Here is a 17,428-nt window from a genome sequence, read left to right as displayed (position 1 = left end):
TTCCAAATCACTAGATGAAAAACAAAGCCAAACTGATCAAATCAGCTAACAATGGGAAGAGCTCAAAATAAAAGAATACGATAAAGAAGCATAATACATTTCCTTGAAAGAAAGAGTAATAACATTTTGATGCAATAGAAACTTAGAGAGAACCCTGAACTCATTTCATTTTCTTCAAATATCCACAAAGCATAAACAGAACAAGAACCATTCAGGAAGCAAAACATGCACAGGCAATAATAATAATAAAAAGATAATCCAAAAAATATAACCATTTAGTAAGTTTTTTAGAAAATTCTTAAACACTCTTGGATTAAAAAGAACTCTAAGCTGAAATTACAGACCTACTTAGAAACTAACACAGTAGAATATGTGAAAAAGACAAATTCCCCAGAAGAAAAATACATCAAGAAATTGAAGCAGTAAAGACGAGCAAATAATTTTGCCCATCAAACTGGTATATATTAAGGGATTGATAGCATCTAGTGGTGCTGGGTGGGGAATCAGGCCTTCCCATGGACTTTCGGTAGACACGTAAGCTGACGAAATATGTAGAGGGAAATCTGAGGTCAGGTATCAAAATTTTCCTTCTAGGAGTATATCTTAAGGAAATAATTGGAAGACTGTTCAAAGACTCATGTTCACTCATGTAGCAAAAAACTGAAAATATTCACTTTATCAATAAAGGAGTCATTAAATAAATTATGTTTGTGCACACAACAGAATTCTCTGTAGGCTTTAAACAGGATGAGGTAGATCTATGCATATTGACATAATAAGGAGATGATATATGATTAAGTGGTAAAACAAAAAGCAAGTTCCTGAGCCATGCATAGGTGCATAGAAATGATCTTATTTCAGAAACCATGCTTATTGCATTTGTTTTATGTATATATTGGCATAAAAATAATCAAAAAGAGTAAGTAGAACAGACTGATGACAATGGTCATATTATGTGGGATGTGGGAGGTGTGGGAGAGAACAGAATAAGATTATGAAGACTTGATTTCTGCCTTATACATTTCTATACTGTCTGCATTTTGAATTTTTAAAAAATGACTATTAAGTCAGAAAGGAGTGCTGGTGGTAATAGTGGTTAAGGAATGTGGCTATTAACCAAAAGGTTGGTGGTTTGAACCCACCAGCTGCTCCGAGGAAGAAAAGAGACAGTCTGTTCCCATAGAGAGTTATAGCCCTGGAAACCCAATGGGGGTCACTATGAGTCAGAACAGACTCGATGCCAGTGAGTTTGGTTATTAAGTCAGAATCAACTTCATGGCAACTAACAATAACATTATACACATAAGAAGTTTGGGTGGACCAAGTGATTTTCGACTGGCTGCTAGCCCAAAGGTTGGTGATCTGAGCCCACCTAGTGGCTCTGTGGAAGCAAAGCCTGGTGATCTGCTTCTGTAAAGATTTGTTGTTGTTGTTGTTGTTAGGTGTTGTTGAGTCGGTTCTGAATTACAGTGGCCCCACGTGACAGAACAAAACGTTGCCTGGTTCTGTGGCTCCTCACAATGGCAGGTATGTCTGAGCTCATCATGTAGTCACTGGGTCAATCCATCTCACTGAGGGTCTTCCTCTTTTTGGCTGACTCTACTTTTCTAAGCATGAGTAGAACTGCTCTTTAGGGTTTCCTAGGGTATAATCTTCATGGGAACAGATTGCCAGGTCCTTCTCTTGTGGAGTCACTGGGTGGGTTAGAACCATCAACCTTTCGGTTAGCAGCTGAGTGCTTAACCATTGTGCCAACTAGAAAATTTTACAGAATAGCTCTATTCTGTAATACATGGGGTGGCCATAAGTCAGGGACTGACTTGATGGGAGCTAACAGTAACATTATGTATATAATTTTAGATTATATATATTTTTATATAGAAATTACATGTTAATATCTATCTATAGAAGAATAAATGTATATTTTGTATATCTTTAAATAGAAAATACTATAAAGATATTCCCATTTTGAGAAACAACTAAATCTCTGAATAAGGACTCAAAGACAAAGTGGCTGTTGTGTTCATCTTAATTCAATCTAATTACTAATTCCCTGAATTTTGTTTGCTGGTTATTCAAGTGGGGTGTGTGTTGAGGGCGGGGGAACATGAAGGGAAGGGAACGAAGGGAGGGAGGAACAGGAAGGGATGCTGAGGGGAGTAGAAGAGAGACGGAAAGAGTAACATACACGTGCCTGCTGGGATGGGGACACTAACTGAGCAGGAAAGGCTGCCTTCACTCTGCTTCCTTCGCATTAGCTCCTTTGAGGTTGCTGTGGCTCCAAGAGGGAGCCCTGGTGGCATAGTGCCTAAGGCACTTGACTGCTAACCAGAAGGCTGGCGGTTCAAATCCACCAGTCACTCCTCGGAAGGAAGATGGGGCAATCTACTTCCGTAGCAATACTGCCTCTGAAATCCAAGGAGGGGTCTCATGAGTCAAATCGACTCGATGGCAGTGTTTGTTTGTTTGTTTGGCTCCAGGAAGCCCTCCATGACTGAGAACTGATGCCACCTCCATATTTTCCTGGCTTTTACTCATCTTGGGGTCCTCATACACACACTCAACCTGTCTCCTCCCAGTCCTCCAAACCCATGACTTTTTATTGGTATGTTGTTGATCCCAACTCACAGCAACCCTACAGGACAGACTAGAACCGCCCCACAGGGTTTCCAAGACTGAAAATCTTTACAAAGGCAGATTGCCACATCTTTTTCTTGTGGAGTGTCTGGTGAGTTCAAACCACTGACCCTTTGGTTAGCAGCTGAGTGCTTAAACACTGTGCCACCGCGCTCCTTCTATGTTGCTGTGGGAAGAATATTTCCTCTATTTGTTTTGATCTTCTCCTCCTGGGGGCTGGGAAGTGATCCTTGTGTCTCCCCTCCATCCTGCCATTCCCATAAAGGTTCTCACTCCAGACCAGAAAGCCCTTCGCTTGTTTCTTGAGCTCTCCCTCTGTCAGCTGATATAAGACTGTTCTGCTCTCCTCCAGCCCTTGTCTTAAATCTTAACTCCCAGAGAAATGCTGCTTTTTTGGGTATGCTAATGTTACTATGTCACAGAGAAGATGCATGGCAAGGTATGCAGGAAGAAGTACCAAAGTCTACAATGTACTTTCAAATGATTCAGCAAAAAAAGAAAAGGAAAAAAACAAAAAAGAAACAAAGCAAATATGGCAACATATTAACAACAGATGAATCTAGGTGATAGGAACACAGGCCTTTATTATAGTGCTCCTCCAACTTAACTTTTCTGTATATTTTACTTATTATATGTTACATAACAAAAAAAAGTGGGGGACAAAAGAAACCTCAATTTTCATATTTATGGAAGAGAGAGAGTCCAGCTGGTAAGACCTTCTAAATGTCTCCTGAATTTGTGCCTATTCTCCACCCCTCTCCATGCCTGGGTTCAGGCCTCATCACCCCCACGCAGACTCTGGACACAGCTTCTCCACTGGACTCCCAGACCCTGTCTATTCCAGGATATATACAAATCCAGCCTCATAGCACCCAAGGCACTCCATGCTCTGGTGATAGCCTGCATTAACAGCTTCATCTCCCATGGCTTCCATCGTTCCCACCTACCAATTAACAAGTGATGCTCCAACCATATGAAACCATTTCCGGCTCCCTGAGCCAGACCACATGGCTCCACTTCCTGTGTTAGAAGGCTCTTCCCCTCCAACCGTCCTCCATGGCTACCTAGCAACCCCTCTCCATGGTCCAGAACACAGCTGTGTCACCTTTTCCAGAATAACATCTCTCATCTCTTTCTGTCCTGTCTTCTCATTCCCCTTCCTCTTGTGTCCTGTACAAAGCTCTATCATACAAGCATATCTCCTCTAGTCTTTGTGAATAGTGACTGGGCTTCACTCATTGATATAATGCCAGGACTTGCACAGGCATTGCCATGTGCTAAACAAACAGGTAGCTCTACATAGAGAATGACTAAACGATGCTCCAAGACAGGAAAGCAGGAAAACTTCCTCCTGACTAGTACATGTGTCCATTACAGTAAAATAGTCCCTTATGCTCGCTCTTGAATTGGCTGACATTCAACCATTTCAGAGGTAGCTTATGATCAAGAACTGATGGTACTGTAGGAGGAAATACAAGCTGCACTGAAGAAATTGTTGAAAAACAAAGTTCCAAAAGCATAGATGGAATATCCATAGAGATGTTTAAACAAACAGATGCAATGCTGAAAGTGTTCATTCATTTATGCCAAGAAATTTGGAAGAAAGATAACTGGGCAACTGACTGAAAGAGATCCGTATTTGTGTCTATTTCAAAGAAAGGTGATTCAACAGAATGTGGAAATTATTGAACAATATCATTACTATCACAGGCAAGTAAAATTTTGCTGAGAATAATTCACAAATAGTTGCAACAGAACATTGATGGAGAACTGCAAGAAATCCAAGAAGGAGTCAGAAGAGGTTTTGGAATAAGGGATATCATTACTAACGTCAAGTGGATCTTGGCTGAAAGCAAAGAATATCAGAAAGTTGTTGACCTGTGTTTTACCGACTACGAAAAGACATTCAATTTGATATGCATACCATAACAAATTATGGGTAACATTGAGAAGAATGGGAATTCTAGAACACTTATTTATGCTCATAAGGAATGTGTACATAGACCAAGAGGCCACTGTTCAAACAGAACAAGGGTATACTGCATGGTTTAAAATCAGGAAGGGTGTGTGTGTCAAGATTGTATTCTTTCATCATACTTATTCAATCTGTATGCTGAGCAAATAATCTGAGAAACTGGATTATATGAAGAACACAGTATCTGGATTGGAGGAAGATGCATTAATAACCTATGATGTGCAGAAGACACAATCTTGCCTGCTGAGAGTGAAGAAGACTTGAAGTAGTTACTGATGAAGATCAAAGACTATAGCCTTCAGTATAGATTACACCTCAATACAAAGAAAACAAAAATCTTCACAACTGGACCAATACGCAATAGCATAATAAATGGAGAAAAGATTGAAGTTGTCAGGGATTTCATCTTACTTGGATCCAAAATCAAAGCCTGTGGAAGCAGCAGTCAATAAATCAAGTGATGTATTCCATTGGGAAAATCTACTGCAAAAGACCTCTTTAAAGTTTTAAAGAGCAAAGATGTTCCTTTGAAGACTAAGGTGCATCTTCCCAATGGCATGGTATTTTTAATAGCCACGTATGCATGTAAGCTGGACAATGAATAAGGAAGATCACAGAAGAATGGATGCATTTGAATTGTGGTGTTGGCAAAGAATACTGAACACACTGTAGACTGCTAGAAAAATAAAGAAAACTGTCTTAGAAGAAGCACAGCCAGAATGCCCCTTAGAAGCGAGGATGGACTTTGTCTCTCATCAGTTGGTCATGTTATCAGGAGGGGCCAGTCCCTGGAGAAGGATATCATGCTGGGTAAATAGAAGCTCAGCAAAAAAAGAGAAAGACCATCAATGAGACGGACTGACACAGTGGTTGTGACAGTGGGCCCAAGCATAGCAAGGACTGTGAGTGAGACTGGCACAGACCTGGCAGTGTTTCATTCTGTTGCACAGAGGATTGCTATGAGTTGAAACAACATGCAACAGCAACAAATGCTCTCGATTCACTCATTGTTCATTTCATGTTTATTAAGGGACTACCTGGTTCCACTCATCATATACCTGAGTCCTACCTTAGAGAAATAACCACAGCAACTATTATTAAATATTTACTATGTCTCAAGTACTATGCTGTGCATATTACATGCAATATATCATTTATATGCTTCATGGTAATCCTGGGAAGCTGGTACTATAACCGGCTAAATTTACCGAAGAAGATATGGAGTGTCAGAGAGCTTAAGGGACTTGCGCCAAATCCTGCAAATAGTAAATGCCATGGCTGGGATTCAAACTGGGATCTGTGTGACTTAAAGCCTATGTCCCTAGCTACCTTGAAGTAAGTGGGATATCTATATCGGTGGGTTTTCATAACTTCGAAGCAGTCCTGTGAGCTGAGACTATCCTTTCCAGGTTTCCAAGAAGACCCAGCACAAACCTGGGCCATAGCAACCACTGTTGACCACAAGGACCTCCAGGTGATGTAGGCAGGTCCAGGGACTAGCTGGATGGCCAGGTGATAATGCTGGTGATGGCTCCCCTGAACAACTGGTAATTGTGGCTTTGCCAGCCCTAACACTTACCCAATGGTGCAGCCAGCATCAGCATCGATGGTCCAGATGCAGTTGAGATTGTGTTCGTAGGGAGCTGGATACCCAGGTGACAGCACCTGCCCCGACACCTCTCCTTTCACTGTCCCTCCACACTCAGCTGAAAGAAATTCCAAAAGAGTGAGCTTCTTGGGGTGGGCTGAGCTGCCAGCAATGACTCGGTGGCTCCTCTTGCCTGTGGGCCTGAGTCCCTCTTGTTTATTCCAGGTGATTGAGCACAGCAAATAGAAAGATTCATAAATATAAACAACATCTATAACTCAACAATAAAAAGACAAATAATCCAATTTTAAAACATGGGCAAGTGATTTGAATAGATACTTACCCAAGAGAAGTATACAAATGACCGATCAGCACATGAAAAGATACTCAATATCTTTAGTCATTAAGGAAATGCAAATCAAAGCCACAATAAGATAGCACTTCACTTCAAATCTACTAAACCAAAAGTTCACTGCCGTGGAGTCGATTTGACTCATAGCAACCCCTCCTTGGGTTTCTGAGGTGGCATCTCTATGGAAGTAGATTGCCCAGTCTTCCTTCTGAGAAGTGGATGGTGGGTTTGAACCACCAGCCTTCTGGTTAGCAGTCAAATGCCTTAGGCACTATGCCATCAGAGCTCTTTCAAATCTATTAGGATGGCATACACACACACACACACACACACATAAACAACAATAGAAAATAATAAATGTTTGCAAGGATGTGGAGAAATTGGAACCCTCATACACTGCTGGTGGGAATATATTATGGTGCAGCTTCCATGGAAAACAATTTAGTAGTTAATCAAAATGTTAAATATAGGGTTACCATGTGACCCAGAAATTCGGTTCTTAGGACTATACCCAAGAGTAATGAAAATATTACACAAGAATAATGAAAAAGTTGCACATCAATGTTCATAGCCACATTATTCATAATAGACAAAAAGTAGAAATAACTCAAATGTCTGTCAACTCACCAATGGATGAACAAAATGTGTATATTCATATTCAGCTATAAAAAGGGATGAACAACTAGACGCTACAACATGGATGAACTCTGAAAACATTATGCTATGTGAAAGAAGCCAGACACAAAAGGCCACATACTTTCATGATCCCATTTACATGTAATGCCCATAGCAAATCTCAAGTGAAGGAAAGTAGATTAGCAGTTGCCAGAGCTGGGGATGAGAAGGAGAGAGGGAGAGGGGTGACTGCTCACGGGTAGGGAGTTTCCTTTTACAAGCACAAAACATCAAAAAATTAGACTGTGGTGAAGGATACACTAAGAAATCATTGCGTTGTATACTTTAGATATTGAACTATATGGTATGTGAATTATATCTCAATAAAGCTGTTCAAAAAAGGTCCCTGTGTGAACTATGTGTGGGGCCAGCAGCCTACTCAGTGACCAAAGACTTTGAAGCCTCACTGGGAGGAATGTGCAGGCCTTGAACGTACTCCTCGACAGCAATGGGGTCTGTGCTAGGTGCTCGGGGTACAGAAGTAGCCAAGACACCATCTCTCCTCTGGAAGAGCTTATAGTTTAGTGGAGGACACAGCCCACGTGTGTGCCTCATGCCCTGAGTGATGAACGCTCATGGCAAGCGGCAGCAGAGAGAAGGAAATGGCCAGTTTCCTTTATCACAGGGCAAGGAGAATCAGGGACAACCCTGGTTTCAAATGAATCTAGGATGAAGAGCAAGAGTTGACCAAGTTTGTTGAGTGGCAGGAGTGACATGAGAAGGACAGCAGAAAGAGAACACTTCAGACAGGGAGAAGACTCTCCACCTATAACACGGCAGGAGGGAGGGAGCCGTGCCAAAGATTCACCAACATCAAGACCCAATTAAGTCATGTGCAAGATATCTGGAGGGGTGAAGCAGCATGGTGTGAAACAGCCGGAGGATGGGGTGTGACATTGGGAGTGCAGGAGACAAGGCTAGAAAGTTGGGCAAGCATCATAACTTACAGGGCACTGCACACCTGGCTGTTACATATTTACTCTGCTGCAGGGAATAATTGTTGTGTTTATACATGTGAATGAATCGATCCCCTTTACACATTAGAAAGATCACTCTTATAGCAGTTTGAAGGGGTCCACAAAGGAGTGAAACTACAAGCAGGGAAAACAATAAAGAGATCTACATTCCCCAATATAGCAGTTGCCTGAGAAGAGGTGGGGGCTCAGAGAGGCTAGAGGGAGCTCTTCTGGAGGCTTGATAGGTTCTACTGCAGAATTTGGTCTTTATTCCAGGAAGGACAGTTTCAGAGCTAAACAAGACACTGTCCTTCTAGGCGAGCTTATAGTCTAGTGGAAGACACAGCCCCAGTGTGTGCTACATGCCCTGACTGGGGTACATTCATGGAAAGTGGCTAGTTTCCCCTGTCACAGGGCATAGAGAGGCAAGGAGGATCCTGGTTTCATGGGTTGAATCACGTCCTCCAAAATATGTGTCAACTTGGCTAGGCCATGAATCTCAGTGGTTTGGCAGTTACGTGATGATGTGATTTGGCAGTTATATAACAATGTAGACATCCTGTGTTGTAAATCCTATAAACTGGGATTAGGGTGCACCCTTTAAGTACTGTCTTATTGAAGTCACCACTCTTCACCTTACTGAAGTCATGCCCTTGCTCGAGTCACACCCTTTATCTTATAAGAGATAAAAGGAGAGAGAAGCCAGCAGAGAGAGAGAGAGACTTGACTATCACCAAAAAAGAACTGGGAGCAGCATGCATCCTTTGGACCCAGGGTCCCTGTGCTGAAACTTCCTGGACCCAGGGGAAGACTGATGCAAGACATGGAGATCTCCCAGGAATTCTGGGTCCACAGGTGTTGAAAGGAGACAAGGATCTTCCCGCAGAGAGAGAAAACCTTCCTCTAGAGCCAACACCCTGAATTTGGATTTCTAAGCTCGTAAACTGTGAGAAGATCAATTTCTGTTTGTTAAAAGCCATCCACTTGTGGTATTCTTTTAGTAGCACTGGATAACTAAGATACCTGGTTTCAAATGAACCTTGAAGGAGGAGCAAGAGCTGACCAAGTTGGTTGAGCAGCAAGAGTGGGATGGTCACCTGAGACAGGTGACTTCTCCTGGCCTTCTCCTCCTTCCTCCTCCACACCTGATCTTCTTCCAAGACCCACTCACTGAACATCTGTGACATTTTTTTACACAGGACTCTACTCTGTTCCCATTGCTAGTATCTTGGCTCAGGCTCTCATCATCTCTGGGCTGGCACAGTCGAGTTAGCAGGGCTGCCAGAGGAATCTTTCTAAAATGCAAATCTGACCATGTCACTGCTCTCTCGAAACTTTTGTTCCTGGAATGAAGACCAAATTCAGCAATAGAGCCCACTAAGCCTCCAGAGGGGCTCCCTCTGGCCTCTCTGGTCCCCCCTACCCTGCACCCTTGCTCCAGCCAATTCTAATGAACTTCATTATAGATGCTTAATAAGTGCTTATTGAATAAAGGGATGGATGGGTGATCAAATGAATAAATGAGGCTATTGCCTTCCAGATAAATTACAAGGAGGGTCTGAACCAAGGCAGCATAAGTGAAAATGAAGAGGAGGAGACTTACTACAGAGTTATTAAGGAGAAGGAATAATTGATTATGCAATACCAGAAGATGGAATCAAGATCACAGATGAAGACTGACCTTCACCTGTTGCTATAAAGAACCCATCATGCATATTAAGGGCTCCACAGCTTCACACAGGACCACAAAGGAAGGGCTAGGGGAAGTGGGTCCTTTATCATTAAGCCTTCCCAGGAGACCAGACCCTTTGTTCAAAGCTTTACTGGCTATAAGTCCTTCCTCAATTGTACTGTTGGAAAAAGGGGTGACAACCTGACTGAAAGATGCCAGGTAGAATGGGCCAATGGAAGAAATTAGGGTGTAAGTGAGAAGGAGAACTAGAAGTTGTGGACAGGAAGCTTGCCTGGCCTCACAAACAGAGGAGGTAGCTGGAAAGATGACAGCCCTTATCCATGCCCTTGCCTAGTGCTTCCATCTACAACCCAGATGGAGAAGCACTTCCTTCTTCCCAGCAAGTGTTTGGAGGCAGCAGTACTGACTGAGAATACTTCCTCATGGACACAACTGCTTCTTTTTCATAGGGTCCCTATGACTAGGGAATGGCAGGTGGGCAGGAGGGGGACAAATGGGCAAGCCACAGCAGATTCACCAATACCAGAACCTTAAACTCTACCCTGTCTCGACTTCTCCCTTCTTTCCAGCCTAGAGCCTTCTAAGCCTGGTTGCTTCATGTCTGCAGAGACCACTCAGCCGTCTCATCAATGAAGAAGACATGTGGATGCTTTAAGCCACACTAGTCATTTCTGGTAGACCATAAGGAAGTCTACCGTGATGTGATATGTAAAAGCATAAAAATCCCAAATACAAACCCTCACTCCCCTAACAGCAGTGGAGCCTGAGCAAGTGTCATTGGGGAAGACCCCCCAGTTTCAAAGTATAAATACTAGCCCTGCTTAAGTGGATCTTCTAATACTAGTCCAACTAGGATGTCTGATACTCAAACAACTTTATAGTGATTCCTTTCTACAAAGCAAATAACTCTTCCATCATGTGAACCATTATCATGTCTCCATCACATTTGCTTGCTTTGGCTTGCCTTTGGCATTACAGCATTTTCTGTTTATGTATGGACCTCCCCCACTGGCCAGGGATCTGCTCTTTTCTGCATCCTCAGCACCTAGCACAGGGTCTGGCACATGAATGGAAAAAGGAAGTGGAAAGAGGGTTGGAAGGAAAGGGCTGGGGCAAGTCTACAGACTGGCTTAAAGACAAGCACAAAGGGGAAGGAAGAACTCCAAAGGTCACTACTATGGTCTATCTATTTTCAGATCTAAAATTCTTGCCCACAGACCCCCTGCTATGCAATAGCGTTGGAGATCCTCTTAAAATGTAATTGTCTTGGGGAAAAGAACCACTATCAGTCATTAGTACTTCCCATCATGGTGGTTCATATCATCAGCACTTGCATGTGCTTAAACTAGAATTCCTCCTTTCCATATCTCTCTCCCATCATTGATGAATTCTTACCCATCCTTCCTAGTCCCAGTGAAGAAACATCACTGTCTATGGAAAACTTCCTCTGCATGCCCAAATAATCTGCACACAGCTCTTTTATAGTGATTATCTTGTACTTAAATCGTCTGCTTATGTGTCAGTTCCCCTTCTTAGAGTATGAATTTTCCCAAGAACAGGAAACATGTGTTATTCTTTCTGGTTTTTTAATTATTTTTTATGCCTCTACACAAACCCATCATCACTAGTTTTCCAGTTTGTCACACGGGTGTAGGTTGCATCTTGATGTGATGTTGGAAGTGATGTTACCTGTATTTCAGATACCAGCAGAGACAGGTTTCAGCTTCAGGACAGAACAGGAAGAAGTACTTGGTGACCAGCTTCTAAAAAAACTGGCCAGTGAAAACTTGATGATAGCAGTGGAACACTGACTGATGTAGTCCTGGAAGATGAGCCCCTCAGATTGGTTGACACTCAAAATATGACTTGAGAAGAGCTGTCTCATCAAAGTAGAATCTACCTTAATTTATGTGGACGGAGTAAAGCTTTTGGGACCTTTATTTGTTGATGTGGCATGACTCAAAATGAGAAGAAACAGCTGCAAACATCCATTGATAATTGGAACATTGAACATATAAAAGTATGAATGAAGGAAAAGTGTAAGTTGTCAAAACAGAAATGGAATGCTTGAAGATTCATATCTCAGGCCCCAGTGAGCTGAAATGAACTGTCATTGGCCATTTTGAACCAAATAATGATATGGTCTACAAAGCCAAATTGAAGAGGAAATGGTGTTGTACTCATTGTCAAAAAGGACATTTCAAGATTTATCCTGAAATCTAACACCGACAGTGACAGCACAATATCCATACACCTACAAGGAAGCCCAGTTAATACAACTATTGTTCAAATTTATGCACTAACCACGCACACCAAGGATGAAGAAATTGAAGATTTTAACCAACTTCTACAGTTGATAAAGCATGCATTCAAATTTTATTGAAAACTATTGGTCATTGGAATATGAAAGTTGAAGAAGGATCAGTAGTTGGAAAATATAACCTTGGTGACTAAAATGACACCAGAGATCGCATGATAGAACCAAGTTGACTATAACCATGGAAAGAGAAGCTCAATATCAATAGTCAGAACAAGGCCAGGAGCCAACTGTGGAACAGACCATCAACTGCTCATATACACATTGAAGCTGAAGCTTAAGAAAACAAAACAAGTCCATGAGAGCCAAAGTACTACTTTGAGTATACACTACCTGAATTTCAAGACCATCTCAAGATTGAATTTGAGGCATGGAACACTAATGACCAAAGACCAGATGAGTTGTGGAATGACACCAAGGACATCATACGTGAAGAAAGCAAAAAGGTCCTTAAAAAGAAAGGAAAGAACGAAAATACTAAAGTGGATATTAGAAGAGACTCTAAAACTTGCTCTTGAAGTAGAGTAGCTAAGGTGAATGGAGGAAATGATGAAGTAAAAGATATGAACAGAAGATTTCAAAGGGCAGCTTGAGAAGACACAGAAAAGTATTACATTGAAACACACAAAGACCTGGAGTTAGAAAACGAAAAAGGAAGAACAAGCTTGGCATTTCTGAAGCTGAAGGATGTGAAGAAAAAAGCCAACCCTTGAGATGCAATGCTGTACGATTCTATGGGCAAAATACTGAATGACACAGGAAGCATCAGAAGAAGATGGAAGGAATATACAGTCACCATAACAAAAAGAATTGGTCAATATTCAATCAATTCAGGAGGTAGCATATGATCAAGAATTGATGGTACTGAAGGAAGAAGTCCTGCACTGAAGGCATTGGTGAAAAAGAAAGCTTCAGGAATTGACAGAATACAAATGAACATATTTTGACAAATGGATGCAATGCTGGAAGTGCTCACTTGTCTCTGCCAAGACATTTGAAGATAGCCACCTGGCCAGCCTACTGGAAGAGAACCATCATTTGTGCCCATTCCAAAGAAAGGTGATCCAGGGGAGTTCCGGCAAGATGGTGGAATAGGCAGACAAGCTACACAGACCCTCGTTTTTCACCACAATAAAAGTAAAAGAAAAAAAAAAAGGTGATCTAACAGACTGTGGAAATTATTGAACAACAGCATTACAACCACATGCAAATAAAATTTTGCTGAGGATAATTCAAGAATGGCTGTAGTAGTATATTGACAGGGAACTGCCAGAAATCCAAACTGGATTCAGAAGATGTAGAATGAGCAATATCATTGCTGATGTCAGATAGATCTTAGCTGAAAGCAAAGAATACCAGAAAGATGTTTACCCATGTTTTATTGACAATACAAAGGCTGTGTATTATGGATAACATTGCTAAGGATGAGAATTCCAGAATGCCCAACTGTGCTCATGGGCAACTTGTATACAGACCAAAAGGCAGTTGTTTCAACAGAACAAAGGGATATGGCTTGGTTTAAAATCAGGAGGGGTGTGCATCAGTGTTGGATCCTTTCACTATACTTATTCAATCTGTATGTTATTGAAATAATCCAAGAAACTAGATCAAATGAAGAAGAATACAACATCAGGATTGGAGGAATTAATAACTGGCAATATACAGATGACCCAACCTTACTTCATCAGCACTACTGATGAAGATCAAAGGCTATAGTCTTCAGTATAGATTATAGCTCAACATAAAGAAAACAACAACAACAACAAAAAAAAAAAACAAACTGGACTAATAAGCAACATTATGATAAATGGAGAAAAGGCTGAGGTTGTCAGATATTCCATTTTACTTGGAACCAATGCTCATGGAAGCAGCAGTCAATAAATCAGGTGACATATTGCTCTGTGCAAATCGGCTGCAAAGGATCTCTTTTAAGTGTTAAAGAGCAAAGATGTCACTTTGAAGACTAAGATGTGCCTGACCCAAGCCACGGTATTTTCAATCACCTCATATACATGTGAAATCTAGACAATGAATAAGGAAGCATGAAGAAGAATTAATGCCTTTGAATTATGGTGTGGGTGAAGAATACTGAATACAACATGAATGGCCAAAGTAGTGAACAAATCTGTACAGCCAGAATGCTTTTAGGAGCAAGGATGGCAGGACTTCATCTCACTTACTTTAGACACATTATCAGGAGGGACCAATCCCTGGAGAAGGAAATCATGCTTGATAAAGTAAAGGGTCAACGAAAAAGAAGACCCTCAACGAGATGGACTGACACAGTGGTTATAACAATGGGCTCCAACATAGCAAGACGGTGAGGATAGCATAGGAGCAGGTAGTGTTTCATTCTGTTTGTACATATGTTTGCTATGAGTCAGAATGGACTCTACGGCACCTAATTAACAACAGACACCCAAACACACACCAATTGTGGTACATGCATAGGTGTATAGAAGGCACTTAAATGCCTTTCAAATTGATGTTTTGGTCTTATAATATTTGTCATGCTGTGCTGACAGTCACACTGAGGTTCTGGGACATGGAGAAGGACATAGGGAGAGAGAAAGGCCTGGTGTTCAGGGCTGGGAAGGTGGGACAAAGCAGTGTGTTAGGAATCCTGATCAGTGAGGAGAGTAGTGTGTGTAGTGAGGTGGGAGGTGAAAGATGAAAAGTCTAGACAAACATAATGACGTTTTTTTGCCTATGTCACATTTCTGCCTTAGGCCAGCCTTCTCTTGTCCTGTGCCTCATAGATAAAGCTTCCTCAGAGCCTCTGCTGACACTGGATGCATCTTAGGCTTAAGAAGATGCTAATGAATTATCTTACTCTTTCTTCACCTTTCTCCCAAAGAAGGAAGCAGTGTATCTGTAGGGAAACTGAGGCGCAGAGAGAGTTGGAGATCTGTTTGAATCCTTGTGGTGAAGGAACATCTGGAATGCAGGCAAAACCGCGAACCTTCCCCTTTCTAAGTGACTCTCCCACCTCTTCTGCATCTCCAGTGTTACAGTTCTGAAGGTGTGCCTTGGCTCGGATTCCACATGCTAAACTGTGACAAGGGCTGTGCTGCTGCACGATGCAATGAGGTGTGAAAGTGAGGACACGAAGGAGGGTGGGCAGGGCCAGTGTGATCCCTGCTAACAGGAGGGCTCAGTCCAGCTGGATGGCCTCCAGGTTCTGAAGCCTGGGATCCAACATGGCACTGAAATCCTTAATGACATCAGAGCAGGGAACCTGGGTTGGAGGGAGCTTGAAGAGCAAGAGGCCTCCTACCGACACAGGTTGGGAGAGGCCGGTCCCAGGTCCTGCGCTCGCCACTTAGACACAACAGCTCCTCACTGCCCCGCATGGTGTATCCAGGGTCACAGCTGAAGGACACAGAGCTCCCGGCAAAATAACCTCCATCATGGACCTTGTAGCCAAACTGGGGTGTTCCTGGGTCCTCGCATTTGATGAGTTCAAAACCTGGTAAAGAGAGAAGAGGTAGCGTGAGCAAGGTGCACCTCTCTTGACAGATTCTCTCTTCCCTCTAAGCCCATATGCTCAAGGAAGACACCTGGTAAGGACCTCTGGGTTCTGACAGAGTCACTACTTGGGATTTCCTCCCCATTTCAATACTCAGGTGAGGGGCTATTAAGGAGCATTTGTTCCCCTGGTGCCATATGCAAATGATTCAAATTATTTCTCCAAGAACAGCTTTCAATTGTTTCCAGGTAGAGAGCCTGGGTTTTCTATTTCCTGCGTTAGATACCATAGTGTTTTGTTAGCAGGAGCTGTTATCTGTTCCATTTTTCTCACTGGGACATTCTGATAGGATAGCGTAATATGGAAATGTTATTTTAAATGTATGTTTAAAGCTCAACTATGTTCTGCTTAAATATACCATCGCAAAAGGCTGGAGAAGGGAGCCAACTGATACAGAGCTCCTGCTCTATGGTGCTTTACATGTGGTATCTCTCATTTGTTATTCATGGATGTCTTATAGGTAGGTATAATTACCTGCAATTTACAACTATGAACGTTGACTTGAGAAGATTAAATAAATTGTTCCAAAGTCATACAATTGTCAAGTGATAGCAGTGAGATTCAATGTGACTCCACTTAATCCTGTTCCACTTCACCGTCTGCTCTAACAGGAGAAAGTCCGTGAGCTAGGCAGGGAATCCTTAGTATACTCGTTGGATTTCTTCCTAACAGCTTTACTGACACATACCCTACCAATTACCCATCTAAAGTGTACAATTCGGTATTTTCTGGTATATTTGAAGAGCTGTGCAACCATCACTGTAATCAATTCTAGAACATTTTCGTCAGCACAAAAGGAAGCTCCATGCTCATTAGCGGTTACGTGCCATCGCCCTCCCCCAACTACAGCCCTAGAAAAACACTAATGCACATTATATTTCTATGATTTGCTTATTCTGGACATTTTATATAAATGGAATCATATAATATGTGGTCCTTTGTGACTGGCTTCTTTTATTTAGCACAATAATTTCAAGGCTCATCTGAGTTGAATCATGTATCAGGACTTCATTTTTTTAAAAAAATTCATTTTATTGAAATATAATTTATGTACAGTGAAATACACAAAACTAAAGTGACATGGGTCAATGCATTTTTTTTTTGCAGTGTTCCCTCCTCTCCCCACCCACCCCTGGCAACCAACAAAGAAAGTTTCCCTCCATGTGTAAACCTTTCCTTGACCCTCCACAACAACAAACTAATATTATACTTGAGCTTCTGTGATTGACTTATGTCACTCAGTATAATGTTCTCCAAGTTCATCCATATTATGCAGTGTTTTGCAGACTCTACATTATTCTTTAGTACTGCATAGCATTCCATTATGTGTATGTACTATAGTTTAGTCATCTACTCTTCTGCTATAAATCTTAGAGATAAGTCCCTTGCCAGATATGTAATTACTGGCAAATATGAATTTGTTGCTGTCATTTTTGTTATGTGCTTTTTGTGGTGTCAATTTCTTTGTTCCACATAATTTTCTATGCTAAGCATGTTATGTTTATGAGTCATGTTATTACTTCCTTCATTGGTATTGGTTTAGTATTTGCTGAATATTTATGCTGGTCCTCTTTTTTGATGCGAAGGTTTATCATTTTTCTTTGAGGTTACCCTGTGATTTATAGTTTTCTTCCCAAGTTTACAACAGTCTGTTCTATCTTGTAGTTATCTTGACTTCCTGACCATCTAGAAGTTCTGTAACTACA

General features: G+C 41.6%; 1 protein-coding gene across 1 annotated transcript in view; it reads right to left on the bottom strand.

The window, feature by feature from the left end:
- The window catches only part of CSMD2 (CUB and Sushi multiple domains 2), a 972,087-nt gene that overhangs the window by 242,000 nt on the left and 712,659 nt on the right, over positions 1-17,428 (bottom strand). Inside the window, exons 24-25 of the mRNA XM_007950414.1 lie at positions 15,471-15,662; positions 6,192-6,318 (exon numbers count right to left, since the gene is read on the bottom strand). Coding sequence (XP_007948605.1) covers positions 6,192-6,318; positions 15,471-15,662 — 319 coding nt within the window. The remainder of the gene's footprint in view (positions 1-6,191; positions 6,319-15,470; positions 15,663-17,428) is intronic.

This window comes from Orycteropus afer, unplaced genomic scaffold (genome assembly GCF_000298275.1).
Source record: "Orycteropus afer afer isolate SDZICR_OR568_19922 unplaced genomic scaffold, OryAfe1.0 scaffold00272, whole genome shotgun sequence".
NCBI lineage: Eukaryota > Metazoa > Chordata > Mammalia > Tubulidentata > Orycteropodidae > Orycteropus > Orycteropus afer.
This window is presented reverse-complemented; position numbering and strand designations above follow the sequence as displayed.